We start from the raw sequence: 19,589 nt of genomic DNA on the forward strand, positions 1-19,589 counted from the left end.
TATAAAATCTGGAAAACAAGGTGTAAATTGATTAATAATCAGTGTCATATCCCCGCTGAGAGGGTCTTTATACAGATTGTGAGTGAATTACAAAGACGAAAGAAAAACAACAGAGGAAAAAAAAAACATCCATGGACTTTAATAATAATAAACAGTTATAATGCACACCTTCCAGCCAATCAGGATCCAGTATTCACACTGACCATGGTATAAGTGTAATTAATGCTTAAGATTCATAATGACCTTACGATATGTGTTGCTTTATTCCAAAGCTGCAGTTCATAGAAACCTCCTCACGGCTAAAGCTGCAGCGATGGAGGTTGAGGGGACCATGAAGAGGTGGCTCCAGCTGGCATCAGATCGAGAGTGTGGGCGCAAGAGCAGACTTTTGATAAAGGAGGGTATTTACAGTGTTTTAACTGGTGTGTTTTTTGCGCTATTTATTAATTTGTTAAAATGTTCATATTATAGTCTATTTTTAATTGTTTATAAAAGTCCTTGCTGTTTTTAAGTGGCTGAATTAGTGTGTGCGCGTGCGTTTGTGTGTATGTGTGCGTGTTGGTAGCTGGGTGGGTATATAGTTGTGGTCGGAAGTTGACATACCCCTTGCAGGAAAAAGAGACCCTGTGTAATCTGTTTAAACGACTTTTACGCATGTTTTGCAGAGAGATCATTTTCACCTTGCTGTTTGGGTCTCTGTCCCACACTGTTACAATGCAGTATTGAGAGAGCGCGAGGGAGATCGATTTTCTATCAGAAACAGTAACTATATAAAATGGACGTCAACACACACCACTCTGTGAGGTCACTTCTCGCTCTCAACAGAGTAGTTGTGATTGTTTAGTGTTTACGACAGGGCCAAAACATTCAAGGCCATGGTGTATTTTGACTGTTCCTGTAGCATAATCTCACCAAACTGTGTGTACATGAGTCCACAGACACTGAGTCTATTCACAGTTCCATGCTGTATAGATGTTCTGCTCATCCTCACTGTACCGTAAAGGTCAGAACCTCACATCTGTAACCTTGTAGCTTTCCTTAATAAACACGACTGCAACCAAGCTTGTGTATCACTACTATTTTTAGATCTCCGCCTCTCAAAAGTATTGGCGCCCTACGCGTCCGGCTCTCAAATCTATTGGCGCCCTACGCGTCCGGCTCTCAAATCTATTGGCGCCCTACGCGGCCGGCTCTCAAATCTATCGGTGCCCTAGGCGTCCGGCTCTCAAATCTATCGGTGCCCTAGGTGTCCGGCTCTCAAATCTATTGCCGCCCTACGCGGCCAGCTCTCAAATGTATTGGTGCCCTACGCGTCCGGCTCTCAAAACTATTGGTGCCCTTAGCGTTGGCTCTCAAAAGTATTGGCGCCCGATCCAAATTTTGCCACAGCAAGCACCACTCACATTTTCTTCAGGAAATGTCCCTTAAAATAATAAAAAGTCTCTCACTAGGCTGTGTGTCGAGATAAACGTAAAAACATCTTGAGCTTGTGTTCACCACAGACCTTATTTCCGGCATTTAACCCAAAACCCCATTGACGGAAGTGCTAATACGCTGACTCGTTTCTGGGTTTCACGACTCATTCCTGCAGCACTCTGTAAGACGGGCTGCTGTTATCAAACCATCGAAGTAGGATGAGCGGCTTTGGTAATGATTCTTTAAATGAACCGATTCAGAATCCTCTTCTTGAATCGTTTGAGTCGTTCTCACTCGGTCAGGGTTGCACGTGTGGGTTGCTTTTCCTGCACGTGTAATCAGCACGTGTTCACAGACCGTAAATCCCGACCCCATGGTAGACACTCGACAGAAATTTCATACTAAAGTAAGTATTTTATTTTTTCTGGGTCTAAACAGAGCAGAAGTATTGCTAATGTGTTCTACAGATTCTGTTGGACTGGTGAACTGTGTGGATTTGTATATTTAACCCAGTTTAATATGGCCTGCTTTGTTCAGTCAGAGACAAGTAAATCTGTTCTAATGTTCATTTATTTTCCATAGATAAAACAAATGTTTGCTTACACATGAATATGTACTTTATGCCTTCAGAATGGTGGAGATTTGTCTCTTGACTATTTTAAATTTGGTTCTCTTCAACAGGTTGTGTTTGAGTTGTGCAGGCTTGTCACCTGACTTAAAGAAGGCTTTCTTTGAAGGGCTTGATCAGCACCTCCCACGGCTCCTGCAATTGTACAACACCGAGAGGCAGTGAAATACCCGAAATCCAACATGTGATGACCCTCATTGATCAAGAGGTAAGTCTAATGAACTTTAGTTTGTTCTGCTCCAGAAATGAGCCGATATCCAGCAGAACAGCACTGATAGTTGTGTAATAGACGTGCACAGTAGAGCTGTCATGATTAATAAATAAACTTATAAATGTGATTACTTGATGAACGTAGACAAAACTCTATACATGTGAAATGTTTTGTTGAAGTTCAGATGAATCTCTGATGTACAGAATCTTCAACAGAGTTCTGCAGAAAGATTTTGAATGCCTGTCATTCACCAGAACAAATTTTCAGTTGAACAGTCTGTCTAAAAGAAAAAATCTAAACACACAATATAAAATTCCTGCAGTGTGAATCAAGCCTTTGTATTGCTTTTAGCAAACATGTCTGGTACTCTCGGTTCAATGTACACAATTTACCCCATTTAAGTGCATTTTGGAAAATGTTCCACAAGCCCTTAAAGTGTGAATATTCACTGTATGCCAAATAAGTAATCAAAGAATGGAATGGATTTTTTTTTCTTCTCTAATGGACCATTAATCACAATTATAAAAGATGATGCATCAGGTACAAAGTATCAGGCCCCCCCCCCTTTTTCCCCCCCCCAAAATAGGTGCATGACTTCTGCTACACCATTTCCACTGTGTGTGTGTGTGTGTGTGTGTGTGTGTGTGTGTGTGCTACAAATCACTTTGAGGTAAAAATATTTTAAGGAAGCCACTTTCACCTTCCTACAACAATCGGTGATTGGTCTGAGGTGAAGCTTCTTGTCATGTTACTGTGGTCATGGATCACATTGTGGGGATCTCTGTAATGTAACCGTTTCTGTAATTATCCTTACTTGCCTTTGCTCTTTTGTGCTTCTGTGTCTTCTGTTGGTGCTTTATACTGCTTTTTAGGGCCCGAGCACCGCTGCTGCGAAGCCCTATTGGATCTGCTCCTTTTTTTTAAATTATTATTAATTTTTTCATGCATTCGTGTGGTTTTTAAGTGCCTAAACATACCCGAAAACTCACGAAACTTGGCAAACGCACCAGCACCGGTGAAAATTTAAGTTACATAGGGCATGGTCGAGGAGCTCCATAGCACCCCCGAATGCAGGCGATGGTCAGGATGAAGTTGCTCCGATGTGCACGTGATGTACCATAGTCATTGCTCTCAAAGTTCATCAAGGTTTACATGGTTGTATCTGACTCCACCCAACAGGAAGTTGGTCATGTTGGATGAAATGTTGGATTTTCAAAGTTTCCCATGGTGTTTTGAGAGACTTAACATGGCTGAAAATCCATGAAACTTTGCAAATGCATTTGTCTTACGACATTAATTGATGTGATGTTGCATTTTATCATAGTTGTGCCTCATAGGCTCCATAGCACCCCCTATGTTTTAAATGCGCATTTGACATCATTGGAATGCTCAAACTATTATTTCACACACTTGTTAAAGTATGGCAAAATTATGTTTATTTGGTCATTTAACTTAGGTGTGGCAAAATGGCTCGATAGCGCCACCTACAAAATTTCACCAATGTGCACCTCGCACTACGTTTCACCTTCATGTACGAAATTTGGTAAACATGTGTAAGATGCCAATATGTACCAAAAGGTCTCTTGAACCCATACCCTAAACTCAACAGGAAGTCAGCATTTTGATTTTTCTCTTAATTTTTTCCTCCGTTTTTTGCCATTTCCAGGCCTTGTACTTTAACGTACTCCTCCTAGAGCTTTCATCAGTTCGGCATCACATTCGGTCAGTCTCATCTAAAGGCATTGACGATGCTAAATTGCGAAGCTTTTGAATTTTTGCTGCTCGCCATGGGCGTGGCGCTCTCACAAATTTAGAAGTTTCACCATGAAAAAGGAAGTTGTTATAACTCAAACATAGAATGTCCAATCTAGGGATGTCACGATACCAAAAATCTAGTAGTCGGTACTGATACCAGCAAAAATACTCGATACCACTTTGTGTATAAATAAATAATACTTTTAACTCCTTTATTTAAACACTTGAGTATTATAAAAAACAATAGTGGCAACAGTCACATAATATATAAAAAAAAGCAATTACAAAATAGATATATAATAAATATGTAGGCATAAAATGTTTTTTCTTTGAGATGTTCTGAAATGAGGTCTGGTTTCGGTGTATAGTTTGGGGATCTCTGTATACATGAAGTAATTTCTGCCTGGTATCTGGGGTTGAACCGCTGAAGCAGAGAGAGAGGGGGTAGGTGGAGCAATCTCATTTTAGCCCAGAACCTTTAGCTTGCTTTTGCCAGGAGGTTCAGACTTGGCTTTCAACAAGATAAAGAGCCAAGCATACTTCCAAATGAACACACAAATGGTTCAAGAAACTCAAAATCAGTGTTTTACAATGAGCTTAAAATGTCCTCCATGGTGGCATGGACCAGGACCCCTCGGTCTGCAGCATTACAGGAAGATTTCAGGTTAGACATCATGGGAAGAGTCTCGGTGCTGTTATTGTCTCTGGGGCAGACATCAGTTAACATTGTGACCCCTTCCCTGGAGAGAACAGCATTACAATTCTGAAAACAGTTTTTGTAAATAATAATTCACTACTTAAAGCATGTACCCGAGCTCCTGCTACGCAGTAACTAAAACTGTCTGCAACTCACGTGTCACTTCATTCTTTAGTTCCTTCTCTTAAGTGTAGAGCCTCTGTCAGATTGTGTGATTGATAAAGAAAAGCACATAAATGACAAAATACCAGTTTGAGTGCCTAGTGGTCTAATTAGGAAATGCTCTTTGGAAGCTCAATATATGCACTTATCCATTTGCATTTTGATTCGGCTGTTAGTGCTGAGGATGTCCTTAAGGTGATGTGCTGCTTTTGGCAGGTTTAGTAATTCTCTTTAGTCACATGAGCACTAATGGTTTTTCTAAATTTTTATGTTGTTTATTTTGGATACAGGCAGAGGAAGCTCAGCGAAAGCTTAAGAGACAGAATGGAGAGGACCCAGGTAAGCTATTTCTTCAGTGATTGTAGTCATATCTGAAAATGATTGGTCAGTTGAATGCAGATTGCTGAAGTGTGAGTGTCTGTGTGTCGTAGCCCTGCCTCCATTCTGCCCACTGTTTGCCAGCTTGGGAAACATTCTGCAGTGTGACGTGCTGCTTGGCATGCTGGGAGCTGTGCTGCAGTGGGCTATGGAGCCCAGTGGAGGACACTGGTCTGAGTCCATGCTGCAGAGGGTAAATGTTTGGATGTTTTGTTAAAATGACATGATAGTGTCGTAAATTCAACAAAATGAAGCCCCCGGCAACACTCCAAGCATCCTGGCTCTGTTAGAGACCTTGCAGTGCGCGCCTCACTTGGAAGTGCACAGAGACATGATTCGCTGAATCCTTAAAGTAAAATTACATCTTGATTATGTTTGCAATTTGCCTTACTCTCTCTATGCGTGCACCTAATTTGTCCACCAGGTGGCAGCCTAGCATGTTTTACAATTCGCTCACTGAAGGTAGGCGCAACATACAAAAGATGAGCGTTTTTACCATGAAGTTTAAAGCAGTGCTGCATCATCAAGACCTGTTTGAAATCCAAGCAGTGCAACACTGCTGAAGGTGGCGTGGCCGGTAGGCAAAGCAGCACCTCTCACCACGGTGAAGCACAAATGCTTCACTGTCACAAAGCGGTTTTGCTGCTGATCATCTGTAGGTGGCCCTAGGGGTGTTTTGATGTGGCTTATTGTGCGTATTACTTAAAAGCTGTATGTCAACATGAATATTTAAATGACATGTAAGGATTGCTTACTACACAAACTGAATTTCCATGCACTGTGATGTGTGCATTTTATTTTCCATATAGTGAAAACTGTCAGGACACCTGCACCAGGCAGAACATGTACATATAAAGGCCATGGTGTAGGCCAAGGCTAATGATGTATTGTAGTATGTACTTTGAAGAGAAACAGGCCAATTAAATGTTAGTAAAATTGTAATGCATCTTCAGTATTTAATGGTATGGTGTGCGTGTGTATATACTTTTTAGTGCACAAATGTGTTCTATTGAACATCTGCTTAGTTTTGCAAGCCTTTGATTGTGTGTGCATGTAGTTCTAACTGCACTGCTGTATCGTTTTCTTGTAAAAGTATTTTCCTAAATTATGTATCTTTTTCTACACAGATGGTGGTTAGCATTAAAACGATGCGTGAGTGCACAGCTGCTGCACCTCCCTGTGAAGGAACAGGGCACTGTCACAAGGAGGTCCGACTTTGAGCAACTTTCTATTCCACAGACATATTAACCATTACCCTTTAAAGTGTTGAAGAGCTTAAATCTACGTGTGTGTGTGTGTGTTGCAGACTGTGTGTGACAAAGACAAAGCAGGGAGAAAAAAGAAAGCTGAACTGTGCTGGAAAAAGACCATGGCTCAAACATTAGAGAGCCAGAGTCATTTTATCAATAAGTACATAGATCTGCTCACGCAGGATTCAGAGGATCTGGACGCCTCAGCCTCTACATCAGCAGAGCATAGGTACCTAAGCATGCTCGTAGTGACGCAGTGTTCTTAATAAGTCAACTTGTATTGTATTCTCAATATCCAGTCAGTACATTTATGTCAGTAAATGCATGCATCAACACTTCCTTGACTTTGCTGAGCAGTTGTCTGTTCTTTGTCCTAAAAGTTATTGCATATAATGGTGGCCTTCACATAACATAAGTAAATTCCCATCCTTAAACTCTTTATCTTGCATATTCATTTAGAGCATTTTCTGTTGGGGTAAATGAGTAGAGAGGATCCTAGGCCATTTTTAGCAATTTCCTGGTGATTAAAAAAGATGAACCCGTTTATTCAACATTGATTATTTTAACAAATTCAGAGGGACCTTAACATAAAATTAAGGTTATAGTGTACTTGTAACCATCCGTCTCTGCTTGGTACAGCCCCAGTTCATGTGACAGTGCTCTGGTGTGTGTGGGACCTCGTCGTTGGCGTGCCAGAGGAGGAGAGAGGAGGCAGGTGGAGATGTGTATCCTGTGTCACGAAGCGCAGGAGATCCTACCTGATGGCACCGCCATGGTGCTCGCTGCCTTTGTCCAACGCTCTACGGTCATGTCCAAGAACCGCAAAAGACCCCCTCACAATCCAGGTAAGGTTATGGTTTACAGTGTGCAAGTCAAGTAATTGAATAGGTTTGAGTAGCCAGTGTGCTTATTTCTGGAGGATACATGTGTGTTCCAGAGAGCTATGATCCCCTCTTCATGCACCCTGACCTGTCCTTTGGTACCCATACCGGCAGCTGTGGCCACATCATGCACTCTCACTGCTGGCAGAGGTGAGGAGTTGGGCAAAATGTTACTTCTAGACAGCCTTCTACTTAATCCCAAATAAAAAGTTTTGCTGCTTTCAAATGTTTGTGGATATAGGCAATAGAATCAGCAGCTAACAGTAAATAGTTTGTCTAGAAAATATGACCTCTATATGAGCAATCACAATAAATTAGCTAATATTAATCAATCAGTCTGGATTTTTTGTGACTGAAAAGTAAAAAATCTAATCTGTGATGTACAGGAAAGTCTTCATGGATGTGTGGTGATCGATGAGATGTAGATCCAAATTGGATGTGTTTGGCTTAAATATGCGATCTGCAGATATATATATTTTTTGACCCAATACGGTGAGCTGATCATCGACACAAAGCATGAAACAAAGCTTGCTATGTGCACTTGACTATTTTTCACTGTCTTGGATCAAGCTAGTGTTACTTTCATAGTCTGTAAACTTATTGCGCCTCATGGGGAAGCAAAGAACGTTAACCTGATCTGACCTTAGGAGTAAGTGCAGTGAGTATCAAAAGCTAAAGAAATCAGGTGATGGAACTTGTTACGCTTGGTAATCAGCAATGCTCGGTTGTTGAGGACGTCAGATTCCGCCATGTGCTGTGTGCTTCCCAATCAAAAATACTTTTCATATGTTCCCGTTCTTCAATGGAGGGGAGTGCTGTCCAACAGTTTACACTCCTGAAGAATGTTACCTCGGATAGCTTTACAAGCAGTATATGGTGTTCCCACGTCAATCCTACATCCATGTCAAGCTTAACAGCTCAGTGGATCAGTTTGCTTGTCACTGCTTAATAGATCTGACCAGTTCGGTCATGTCTGTGATTGCATGGTACATATAAAGCTCATGGAAATTTGACAGGTTGTCAAATAATGGTCTCTTAATCTTCGAGTTATTTTCTCTTACAGATACTTTGAGACACTCCAGAGTCAGGATGCGCAGTGGCTGCATGAGCAAACCAGTTACGATGTAGAGAATGGGGAGTACTTGTGTCCACTCTGTAAGTGTCGCAGTAACACCGTCATTCCTCTCCTGACCCTCACTGAGACCACCTGCAGGTACTCACATACAAACTTGTGGTTGTGATTATTCTAAGTGGAGTTGCTCTGAATCCGGACCGCTTAATATTTTAACCATTGCATTGGCGAATTAGTTGTAGTGGTTCTGTAACTAATGCAAACTTGCCTATGAAATGCCATGGAAGGGTACAGAATGACACTGTAACAGTGCATACCCCATTCCATTATTCCTCTTATTTATTTATATATATTTTATACCAAGGGAATTGATGATATCTTTAGCTGAATTGCATGTCTTGCCATGTTGAGATCAGAGTATAGAATTTCTGCTTATGTAAGATGGCTAATCCACTGCCGTTGCATGATATTTAGTCACACTGACTCAGTTTATTACAGTAAATTTGCCAGTTGTCCCATTGAGTTTGACATTTTCTCTGGTTAAATAGTAAAATGCATGCATGTTTGTAGTTACAGCAATAGTGAGCAGCCAGGTCTGGCTCATTGGCTGAATACAACGTATATAAGCAGATCAGAGCCTTGCACTCTGCTCATAAGAGAGCCAAGCCAACAAGTGAGTCTCATCATATATAGTGCGTGTGCTCCTTATTTGTGTGTGTATGCGTGCACATGCAGTCATATTGTGGTGTTTGTCTTTTAGATGCTGGTGAGACAGAGACTGTGGAGGACTCTCCTCCTCCTGAGAGTTTCAGGCTGGACCACACACCAGTGTAAGCATACCCACTGTTTCCTTTCACAACTGCGTCTCTGACCGTGTCTTTAACACTGACCTGTGATGTGTTTTGATAGCAACCCTTATTCAAGCTCCATAAGGGAGATGCTGATGACATTTGGGACCGCAACTTATAAAGTTGGCCTTAAGGTGCACCCTAATGAGCAGGACCCCTGTGTGCCTATCATGTGCTGGGGCAGCTGTTCTTACACCATCCAGTCTATAGGTCAGTCTGCACCCATTTCTTACAGACTAAGAATTCATGTATAAGATTTACAGTATTCACTGACCTGTGTTAAGGGGTAGTTAGTAAAAATGTTGTTCTTTTTGGTAAAGAACATTATGATATGCATTTGTTGTTTTTCTGTGCTTGTATTTTGTACAGAGAGATTATTGGTAGATGAGGAGAAGCCTTTGTTTGGAAGTTTACCCTGTAGACAGGTATGACAACCCAACTTATTGTCATATCTCAGCCCAGCCAGGACTCGGTTTCCCGAGAAGCAACACCCACTTCTAACATGGCCGCTGAGGACTACACTTCCCACACACGCATGCGCTCACCTCCCCGGAGTTCTGATCTCACACACCTGCAGCCAATCACCTTGTCCACTCACCACGGATACAGAGACACTTTGAGAAGTAAACGTTCAGCAGACTAGTTTCTCTGTCGTTCTCCAAGCGTTACCTACTGTGTTTATTCGATAAGTGACTTTGACCTTTGCTTACGTCCCCGACCACGATTTCTGTCTTGCCCCGTTTGTTTTGTTTGCATGATCGCCTGACCCTCGCTTGCTTCTTGACTACGGACTGATATTTTAGTTATCAAACACTGTCTGACAAGGACTAATAAAACAGTGCTAATAACAAGTGCTAAGGTGCACTCCTAAACGCACACACACCCCTTATACTCTGAATGCAAGCATTAGTTTAAATTCACTGATATAGTGGCAGGATAAAAAGATTTATTAAAAGCATGAACATGTGAATAATTATTAGTGACATGAGGCTACATTTAGCTGACAGGACACGGGCTGAATGGCGATGCATGGTGGTCCATTAAGAGGTAGTTTATAACACAGGTATTTGATAATGATACTAACACGTTGCACTCTATCTCTTAAATTACACGGAGCGTAACGGTAGCTGGTTTCACGACCACAATGCAGCTGCCTCAAACAAATATAATAGTCAAATAGGCAAAGGAAATTTTGAAAAAATCAGTTCATCACACAGGACACAGGGCTGTGACTTGCCGTGTGGAACTAATTGACGAGGATAGCGCCAGCGAATTAAACAAAAAGGCCGAGTCTTTTAAGTTATATTCACTAGCACTGGATGAAAGTAACGACATAAGACACTGCTCAGCTCCTAATTTTATCCGAGGGATTAACGACAGTTTTGAGATAACGGAGGAGTTTTTGACCATGGAGTCCCTGAAAGGAAAAACGCGGGGAGAGGACTTGTATAACCAGGTGTCTCATGTCATCGAGAGAATGAAGATACCTTGCCAATGTCACCACGGAAGGATCGGCAAATTTAACTGGAAAAAACACTGGGCTGTTGAAAAGAATCCAGGACAAAGTGAAGGAGGAAAACCCTGAGCAGGATGTTATTTTCCTTCACTGCATCATTCATCAGGAATCTCTGTGTAAGTCTATATTGCAGCTTAATCATGTCGTGAATCCGGTCGTAAAACTTGTTAACTTTATATGAGCAAGGGGACTTCAGCATCGTCAGTTTCTTACGTTTCTGGAGGAAACTGATGCGGATCACCAGGACTCCTCTACCACTCTCGGGTCCGCTGGTTAAGTTTGGGCAAAGTGTTTCAACGAGTGTGGGAGCTCAAAGAGGAAATTATCGCATTTTTGGAGTTAATGGGGAAATCCGACGAATTTCCTGAGCTAAGCGACAACAACTGGCTTTGTGACTTTGCGTTTGCTGTGGACATATTTTCACACACGAATGAGCTGAACGTCAAGCTACAGGGGAAAGATCAGTTTGTGCACGACATGTACACAAATGTTAGAGCCTTCAAATCCAAGCTGACTTTATTCTCCAGTCAAATTTCAAACAAATCTCTCTCTCATTCCCCCACACTAGCCATGCAGAAAGAGGCGTCCCGAAACGTGAAGAAATACAGATCACTGGGCGACCTGCACAGAGAATTCTGCTGTCGGTTCAGCTGGTGTCCTGTCCCCTGTCACAAGACCCTGAAACAGCACCACAGGAGCTGCAATTGGACCTGATCGATCTTCAGTCTGACTCCGTCTTAAAGGAGAAGTTCAACTCTCTTAAAGTGAATGACTATTATGCTTCACTTAATGAAGAGACGTTTCCAAACCTCCGGAGGACGGCACAGAAGATGCTGACATGGTTTGGCTCGACCTACGTATGTGAGCAGACATTCAGCGTCATGAACATCAACAAAGCCCCTCACAGATCCAGGTTAACTGACCAACACCTCGGATCTTTCCTGAGAATTGCCACAACAAAACTAACTCCAGAGTTTGATGCACTGGCAAAAAAGGGAGATCAACAACACTGTTCCCACTGAAACTGGACGTGAGTTTCTCTACTGTGTTCTCAAATTAATGCATTTGGAAAACAATTGGTACAATGAGCCTTGCATATTCATGCTTTGGTACCTGTTAAAGGCCAAATCCTTTCATGTAATGGCTTTTACATGTCATTTATATTAGTTCACACAAACACTCCATCCGTCTGTTCCTGGCCCGGCCCCTCTGTCAAATTTTAGAACCCATCGTGGCCTGCGAGTGTCGTGAATAAAATCAGCCTTTTAGCCTAGGTCAAAAACTTCAGAGACAGAGAGTTTAGTAGATGTCAAAAAGTAAATAAACTTTATTGAAAATCAATAAAGTGTGACAGTCTGCAGAGTGTCTGAATTATGCATACACAAACATGTCTTTATATACCTATCTCCACAGCATAGTCTCTGTAGGTGCGGTTTTGCTTTTCCTCGTTGAAAATAGACCAATCTTCTTTTGCCACAATTAAATATTCATGTCTATGCGCTATCTTAAATTTGTGGAACATGTGCAGTTAGTTGTTTTTCTTGAAAAGGTTTCATGAGGACAAGGTTTCTTTTACAAAAAAGGTTTGTGTGTCTTGACCTTGACTCCCTTCTTAGGCCTCAATGAGCATCTGTCTGTCTCTATCGGTTGTCCCCGCTGATATCTACCTCCTTTCCCGAGGCCCTCTCCTAACTCCCTAATTTGTATCTGCCTCAAAGTTATTTACTCACGCATGCGAATATCTACTGCCAATTTTTATTGCTGTGGAGACAGGAGACAGCTAATACAGAAGAACAGTTGTTGTGCACTGAAACACAGAGTTCATTCAACTCAAATCCACACAGAATATAACCTGATCAAACATTGTTCTATGGATTTAGATTATGCTTCTAACTGTTGATTATACATATAGATTATGTTTTTTAACCAATAACATGGGGCATAGCCAATACAACAATTTGGAATGTCCTGGAAAAGGGAGTTAGTTCTCATTATGATCTCTTATTTTATAACATTAAAATAAAACAATAGTTCCCTCACAAACCTCTCTTCCCCCCCCCCCCCCCAAAACTCTTGAAATTAAGAAGACTTGCAATGTTACTGAGAAACTGGAAAGTGAAATGTCCTTTAAGTAACATGTTTATAATATGTTTACGATTAAGCTTAGACTATGTATTGCGTACACCATACTAGACCCTGTCAATGAGCTGTTACTATAGAAACACGAACATCACTATAAAGCTGTAATTTCCCTTGCAGCTGGAATCAGAATCTTGCTGTTACAGAAATGTCGCCAACACCTTCTGACCAATTAGATTGGAGAATTCAACAGTGTTGTGGTGTAAAGCATCAGTAGCTGACCTGTCTCATCATCTGCCACACACAGTCGATGAACTGCACAAAGAGAGGGGATCGTTCCGAGTTGGCGTGATTCTCATCTCCAAGGCCGACACGCTGAGAAACACAGAGAGAGAGAAAGATGGGGTTAAATATACATGCGTTCACACGCCCACACACAACCACGCCCTCACTGCTCATACGCACCGAGGCCAGCTTGTGTCCGAAGCTGATCCACTCCTTCTCGATCAGTACCTGGAAGCCCCTGAGTGTGCGGTAGTGCGAGTCCAGCATCAGCATGGCCAGAGAGGTGAGCTGAGCCGTACCGTCCCAGCCGTCACTGCAGCGCACCACCATCGAGCTCTTACTACATTCAACCTTATCTGCTATACCATTATATACGCACTGCACCTGCTAATAACAGCTACACACACACACACACACACACACACACACACACAGTCAGGTCAAACAACCATCACTTCACTGACTGAGTAAAACACAACACACAAGGGTTCACAAACAAGGTATCACAAATAGTTGTCTAGAACAACATGTAGACATTAATGAATTAAATAAGTACTTAACAATTAAAATGTAATAATTATTCGCAATGTATGTTCAGGGCATAATATCTAACTACAAAACAAAACAGATGCTCTGCGTTCTTATGTTCTTCTGTTTCCTGTTTTGTGAAATGTCTTCGATTAGGAGAGGAGCTGTTTAAATAAGGCTAGACATTGCTGCTCTCTACATGCATACCTGTTCAAACAATTACTGAGTAATAAGTATATCAATGCTTAGTTATGCAGTTATCCAATCAGCCAATCATGTGACAGCAGCACAATGCATACAATGCTCACATCAAACATCAGAATGGGGGGAAATGTGATCTCTGTGGTTTGGTTTGATGTGTTGTGCATGCTGAGATGCTTTTCTGCTAACCACGCTTATAAAGAGTGATTATATGAGTTACTACAGTATATCCTTCCTGGCAGCTCTGACCAATCTGGTCACTTTCCTCTGATCTCTCTTATCAACAAGATGTTTCCACCCACAGAACTGTCTCTCACTCAGTGTTTTTATGGGTTTTTCCTGACACCATGCTGTGTAAAATTCTAGAGACTACTGTGTGAAATTCCCAGCAGTTTCTGAAATACTTGAACCAGCCCATCTGGCTCCAACAACTATGCTATGGTTAAAGTCACTGACATCACATTCCTTCCCCATTCTGATGTTTGATGTGAACTTTAACTGAAACTCTTGACCTGTATTTGCATGATTTTATGCATTGTGCTGCTGCCACATGATTAGCTGATAACTGTATAAATGAGCAGGTGTTCCTATTTAAGTGCACGGTGAGTGGATGTTGTGACTTTTATGTGTTTTGTAACTGATTTTTATATTAAATTATGGTGAATGATCTGTATTTTACACTTTATTACCCCATACAGAAGCAAAACAGATTCTATAAGGCGGCAGAGTGCCAGTGAAGTTCTTCTGTGGTGGGGTAGACCACCTCCTTCAGCTTGCACAGAGACTCCCGCATCACATGGATGTTGGGAATCTCCAGGAAATTCAGTTCCGCATTGGGATAGAAAATTTCGCTCTCATAGCCACCATCTTTAGCCTGGAGGGGAAAAGAGAGGAGAGAAGAGAATGTGATGCTCGAATAAACTCACCACTACAACATGTCACATTACTATACATAAATCCCGTGCTAACTCTATACATGCACAAACCCCAAAACAGCTGATATTTGTTAATCCCTAATTATTTTATTGCTGGGTTTGTTGGGCTACTCGTTGGTGGTATGAGGCTTGAATCAACTGAGATAATGACATCAATGCATCATCACCTCATGTTATCATTGTAGCCCTTCTTACAGATACAGTCACATGTTTTCAGTATGTCTTTCTTACACTGCAGTGGATAAGGTGCCACTTTTTGTTTTTCAGATGGAGGTTCGGACATCTGTGAGTCATTAGAACGTAAATGGCGTCAAACCAAACTGGTGATATTTCAAACAGCATGGAAGGAGAGCCTACTGAAATATAGGAAATCTCTTGGCAATGCTAGAAAAATCTATTTCTCCACCTTAATAGGAGACAACAAAAACAATTCTAGATTCCTTTTCAACACAGTAGCAAAATTAACTAGGAATAAAACCACTACAGAGAGAAACACTCAATCATTACATAGCAGTGAAGATCTCATGAAATTTTTCATCGATAAGGTTGAAAATATTAGACGTGAAATACAGGCCATTAAATTAAAACCGGACAGTACTGTAACAAACCCATTACATGACAATGTAGCAATATCAGATCAATGTTTAGAGTATTTTGCTTCGCTTAGAGAGACCGAACTAGCTACATTAATCTCTTCAGCCAATTCATCAACTTGCATACTAGATCCCGTACCTACATGTTTGTTTAAACAGATTTGTCCAGGAGTAATTGAACCACTTCTAAATATAATCAATTCTTCCCTAAGCACTGGCTATGTACCTAAATCACTTAAATTAGCAGTTATTAAACCCCTGATTAAAAAACCTGACCTTGACCCGTCTCAATTGTCCAGCTATAGACCAATATCAAATCTCCCCTTCATCTCTAAGATTTTAGAAAAGGTTGTAGCAAAGCAGTTATGCTCGTACTTAGATAGGAATAACATTCATGAAATGTATGAGTCAGGGTTTAGATCTCATCATAGCACAGAGACAGCATTAGTTAAAGTAGTAAATGACCTTCTACTGACCTACGATCAGGGTTGTATCTCTCTGCTTGTGTTACTCGACCTTAGTGCAGCTTTTGATACTATAGATCACACTATTCTCCTTGATAGATTAGAAAATGTTGTTGGTATTAAGGGAACAGTCCTCTCCTGGCTCAGGTCTTATCTGACCGATCGTTATCAGTTCGTAGATGTAAATGGTGAATTCTCCATGCGTACTGAGGTTACTTTTGGAGTTCCACAGGGTTCTGTTTTAGGCCCACTGCTCTTTACTTTATATATGCTACCCCTAGGTCAAATTATTCGTAAACATGGAATTATCTTCCACTGTTATGCTGATGATACACAGTTGTATGTTTCAGCGAAGCCAGAGGACAGACAGAAGCTTAGTAAAGCTGAGGATTGTGTAAAGGACATTAGACATTGGATGTTAACTAACTTCCTTCTACTTAATTCTGATAAAACAGAAATACTTTTATTAGCCCCACGTGTAGCTAGAAGTAATCTTTCTGATCACATGGTTACTCTGGATGGTCTTTCTGTTTCATCATGTGCAGCAGTTAAAGACCTTGGAGTGATTATTGACTCCAGCCTATCATTTGATGCTCATGTAGATAATATTACTAGGATAGCCTTCTTTCATCTCAGAAATATTTCTAAAATAAGTAACATATTGTCACTACATGATGCGGAAATACTAGTTCATGCATTCGTCACCTCTAGATTACTGTAATGCCTTACTGTCTGGATGTTCCAGTAGGCATATAAATAAGCTCCAGTTAGTCCAGAATGCAGCTGCTAGAGTCCTAACTAGAACTAGAAGGTACGACCATATCACACCGATATTATCAATACTGCATTGGCTCCCAGTAAAATCTCGCATTAACTATAAAATACTTTTATTAACCTATAAAGCACTAAATGGTCTCGCGCCACAATATCTAAGCGACCTTTTGGTTTTATATAATCCGCCACGCCTACTTAGATCAAAAGATGCAGGCTATTTGACGGTACCTCGAATAGTGAAGGCTACAGCAGGGGGAAGAGCTTTCTCTTATAGAGCCCCATAGTTATGGAACAGTCTTCCTATTAGTGTTCGGGACTCAGACACAGTCTCAGTGTTTAAGTCTAGGCTTAAAACGTATTTGTTTACTCAAGCCTACCCTGACTAGATTCTGTTCTACTACTTCGCAGTCATAATAATCTTTTTTCTCCCTCTCTCCTTTCGCCGAGCCCCACATGAATTTATGGAGATACTAGAGATCCAGATCCTTTCTGCCTCTGGATGGAGCTCAAATCTTCTCTAATTCCAGACTGCTGGGACTACGGCTGCTCCTAAGGCCATACAGACTTCATATAAATCCATAATGAACTTTTTCACACTATCTGTTGTTACCCAGATGAGGATGGGTTCCCTTCTGAGTCGGGTTTCTCTCAAGGTTTCTTCCTCTTAAAACATCTTAGGGAGTTTTTCCTTGCCACCATCGCCACTCAGTGGCTTGCTCAGTTGGGATAAATTCGCACCTTTAATATCTGTATACCATGTTGATATTTCTGTAAAGCTGCTTTGAGACAATGTCTATTGTAAAAAGCGCTATACAAATAAATAAATAAAATTGAATTGAATTCTGTGAGGATGGGAGTTCACATGTAGATGGTGAGTAGTGTTTTTATTTTGTGAGTGCTTTTAATGAAGGCTCATTGCATAGTGGGGTTTTGGTAGTCAGATTTCACTGTTAGCACTTCAGTACACATGCACTACGTTTACATGGACAGCAGTAATCTAATTATTGACCTTATTCTGAATAAGATAACACTGTGATTAAGGTGTTTACATGAGTCGCTTTTAGAATACTCCTCTCATGTACCCGTTTTACATGTTATAGATCATAGATGGATTAACGGCACACGTCATTACGTCACCGCGCCACGCCGTCCGACGTCCCTCCAGAATTTCACGTATCAACATACAGTTGGTCTTCGTTATGGTACCGTATACAGTTTGGGGTGTTTTTATCTTAAATTTTTACGAAAGCTTCAAGTGCAGTTAATTATTTGTCATGCTGTACGTGCAAATAGACGACTGCTTGAAGCCACTAGCTAGATAGCTACTAACCCGTGTAACCTCGCTTGTCATTTCTTTTCCCACATATAGCCCTCTTTTTTTAATCTTCCCATATTAGTGAAAACAAAGTATTTTTATTGGTCTAGCCTAATGAAGTTCCTCAGCTGTAGGTGTTTTAATCAGCGGAAATAGTGACACATCTCTGCTGAAATCCATCACAGAAATTCTAATGGATTCCACTACAAATACCATTACAAACCTTAAAAACCATTACCAAATTTCAAAGGTGTTCTATTGGTCCTTAATGGTACCCCCTAGACATAACATGCCACCAATAAACGGCAGCAAATTACCATTAGAGGTCCTAAGGGACCATTATAGATTCCATTAAAACCAATGCAATTCCCATTAAAACCATTACCAAATTCTATAAGGGTTTCTGTTGTCAAAACAAAGCATTTTTTATCAGTCTAGATTTCCAGACAAAAAGCTGCCACTTGAGTGCATACAATTTCCTTGTGGATGGTGCTCTAGCATTTAACATGGTCTCAGTTGTGAGAATAGAATCTATGAGTTGGGGCCCCTCAGGGGCCAGACCCACAGTTTCCATAGTTCTGGCCAAGGGTAATAAATCAGCCCTCCGGCTTGAGACAGTAGATCCACTCTAAGAGCTCAAATGGGGCACCTGACAGACCTTCCAGGACCACAGAAAGGTCCCAGGAAGGTATGCGCGGCCTGCAGATCGGCCTCAGCCGCCTGACACAACGCATGAACCTCGAAGTTAGAAGATGTTGCCCCACAGAGGCTCCATCAACAGGGGCATGACTGGCCAAAATGGTGGCCACATAAACCCTGATTGTAGAAGGAGCCAACCCGCTGAGAAACGTTATTGTAAGAACTCCAGGACTGTAGCTATTGTGCATTTCACTGGGTCTAGCTGAAGTTCCTCACACCACAAGACAAAAAGCTGCCACTTGAGTGTATGGAAAATATCTATGAAGTGCAAACAATATGTGTAACTGACATTTGGATATATTAATGAAGTGAATTCATTATGTAACCAACATTTAGAATTATTACTCGAGCATTATCGTATAATCAATATTGGTTAAAAAAAAACATCATCTATATGTATAATCAACAGTTAGAAGCATAATCTAAATCCATAGAACAATGTTTGATCAGGTTCTATTCTGAGTGGATTTGAGTTGAATGAACTCTGTGTTTCAGTGCACAACAATTGTTCTTCTGTATTAGCTGGCTCCTGTCTCCACAGCAATAAAAATTGGCAGTAGATATCCGCTTGCGTGAGTAAATAACTTTGAGGCAGATACAAATTAGGGAGTTAGGAGAGGGCCTCGGGAAAGGAGGTAGATATCAGCGGGGACAACCAATAGAGACAGACAGATGCTCATTGAGGCCTAAGAAGGGAGTCAAGGTCAAGACACACAAGCCTGTGTGAAACCTTTTTTGTAAAAAGAAACCTTGTCCTCATGAAACCTTTTCAAGAAAAACAACTAACTGCGCATGCTCCACAAATTTAAGATAACGAATAGACATGAATATTTAATTGTGGCAAAAGAAGATTGGTCTATTTCAACGAGGAAAAGCAAAACCCCACCTACAGAGACTATGCT

At 41.1% G+C, this 19,589-nt stretch overlaps 2 protein-coding genes and 1 pseudogene across 4 annotated transcripts; 2 read left to right on the forward strand and 1 right to left on the reverse strand.

Annotated features, from left to right (window-relative positions):
* Window positions 1–297: 297 nt before the first annotated feature.
* Window positions 298–10,805, forward strand: LOC128614061 (E3 ubiquitin-protein ligase UBR2-like). 3 transcript variants are annotated; one of them, XR_008386980.1, is made up of 11 exons: window positions 3,275–5,208; window positions 5,301–5,440; window positions 6,375–6,455; window positions 6,554–6,726; window positions 7,137–7,342; window positions 7,435–7,528; window positions 8,442–8,533; window positions 9,021–9,123; window positions 9,211–9,280; window positions 9,360–9,508; window positions 9,668–10,805. XR_008386980.1 is itself a non-coding variant. In XM_053635348.1 (9 exons), the coding sequence occupies exons 2-9, from the start codon at window positions 2,232–2,234 to the stop codon at window positions 8,617–8,619; spliced, it is 942 nt and encodes a 313-aa protein (XP_053491323.1). In that variant the 5' UTR covers window positions 298–422; window positions 2,098–2,231; the 3' UTR covers window positions 8,620–8,753. The 3 variants fall into 3 exon arrangements, 2 of the variants coding, with proteins under 2 accessions (XP_053491323.1, XP_053491322.1); XM_053635348.1 differs by lacking the exons at window positions 9,021–9,123; window positions 9,211–9,280; window positions 9,360–9,508; window positions 9,668–10,805 and adding exons at window positions 298–422; window positions 2,098–2,252 and having other exon boundaries at window positions 5,160–5,208; window positions 8,442–8,753; XM_053635347.1 differs by lacking the exons at window positions 9,021–9,123; window positions 9,211–9,280; window positions 9,360–9,508; window positions 9,668–10,805 and having other exon boundaries at window positions 8,442–8,753.
* Window positions 9,180–11,528, forward strand: LOC128613833 (general transcription factor II-I repeat domain-containing protein 2-like; annotated as a pseudogene).
* Window positions 11,529–12,953: 1,425 nt separating this feature from the next.
* Window positions 12,954–15,084, reverse strand: LOC128614085 (myotubularin-like). The gene is made up of 2 exons (XM_053635380.1): window positions 13,359–15,084; window positions 12,954–13,268 (listed from the first exon to the last, which is right to left on the reverse strand). Exons 1-2 carry the CDS (start codon window positions 13,506–13,508, stop codon window positions 13,164–13,166), a joined length of 255 nt encoding a protein of 84 aa, XP_053491355.1. The 5' UTR covers window positions 13,509–15,084; the 3' UTR covers window positions 12,954–13,163.
* Between the last annotated feature and the right edge of the window lie 4,505 nt (window positions 15,085–19,589).

The sequence above is a fragment of the Ictalurus furcatus genome, chromosome 10 (genome assembly GCF_023375685.1).
Source record: "Ictalurus furcatus strain D&B chromosome 10, Billie_1.0, whole genome shotgun sequence".
Lineage (NCBI taxonomy): Eukaryota > Metazoa > Chordata > Actinopteri > Siluriformes > Ictaluridae > Ictalurus > Ictalurus furcatus.

What these genes read in the sequence shown, in the direction of transcription:
- LOC128614061 (XM_053635347.1), top strand. Translation starts at nt 5,109, where the DNA reads ATGAGCACTAATGGTTTTTCTAAATTTTTATGTTGTTTATTTTGGATA. An exon ending in CTGAGTCCATGCTGCAGAGG is followed by an intron (nt 5,441 to 6,374) that starts GTAAATGTTTGG and finishes TTTTCTACACAG; the next exon opens with ATGGTGGTTAGCATTAAAAC. An exon ending in CAGGGCACTGTCACAAGGAG is followed by an intron (nt 6,456 to 6,553) that starts GTCCGACTTTGA and finishes TGTGTGTTGCAG; the next exon opens with ACTGTGTGTGACAAAGACAA.
- LOC128614085 (XM_053635380.1), bottom strand. Translation starts at nt 13,508, where the DNA reads ATGGTGGTGCGCTGCAGTGACGGCTGGGACGGTACGGCTCAGCTCACC. An exon ending in TCGGACACAAGCTGGCCTCG is followed by an intron (nt 13,269 to 13,358) that starts GTGCGTATGAGC and finishes TGTGTTTCTCAG; the next exon opens with CGTGTCGGCCTTGGAGATGA.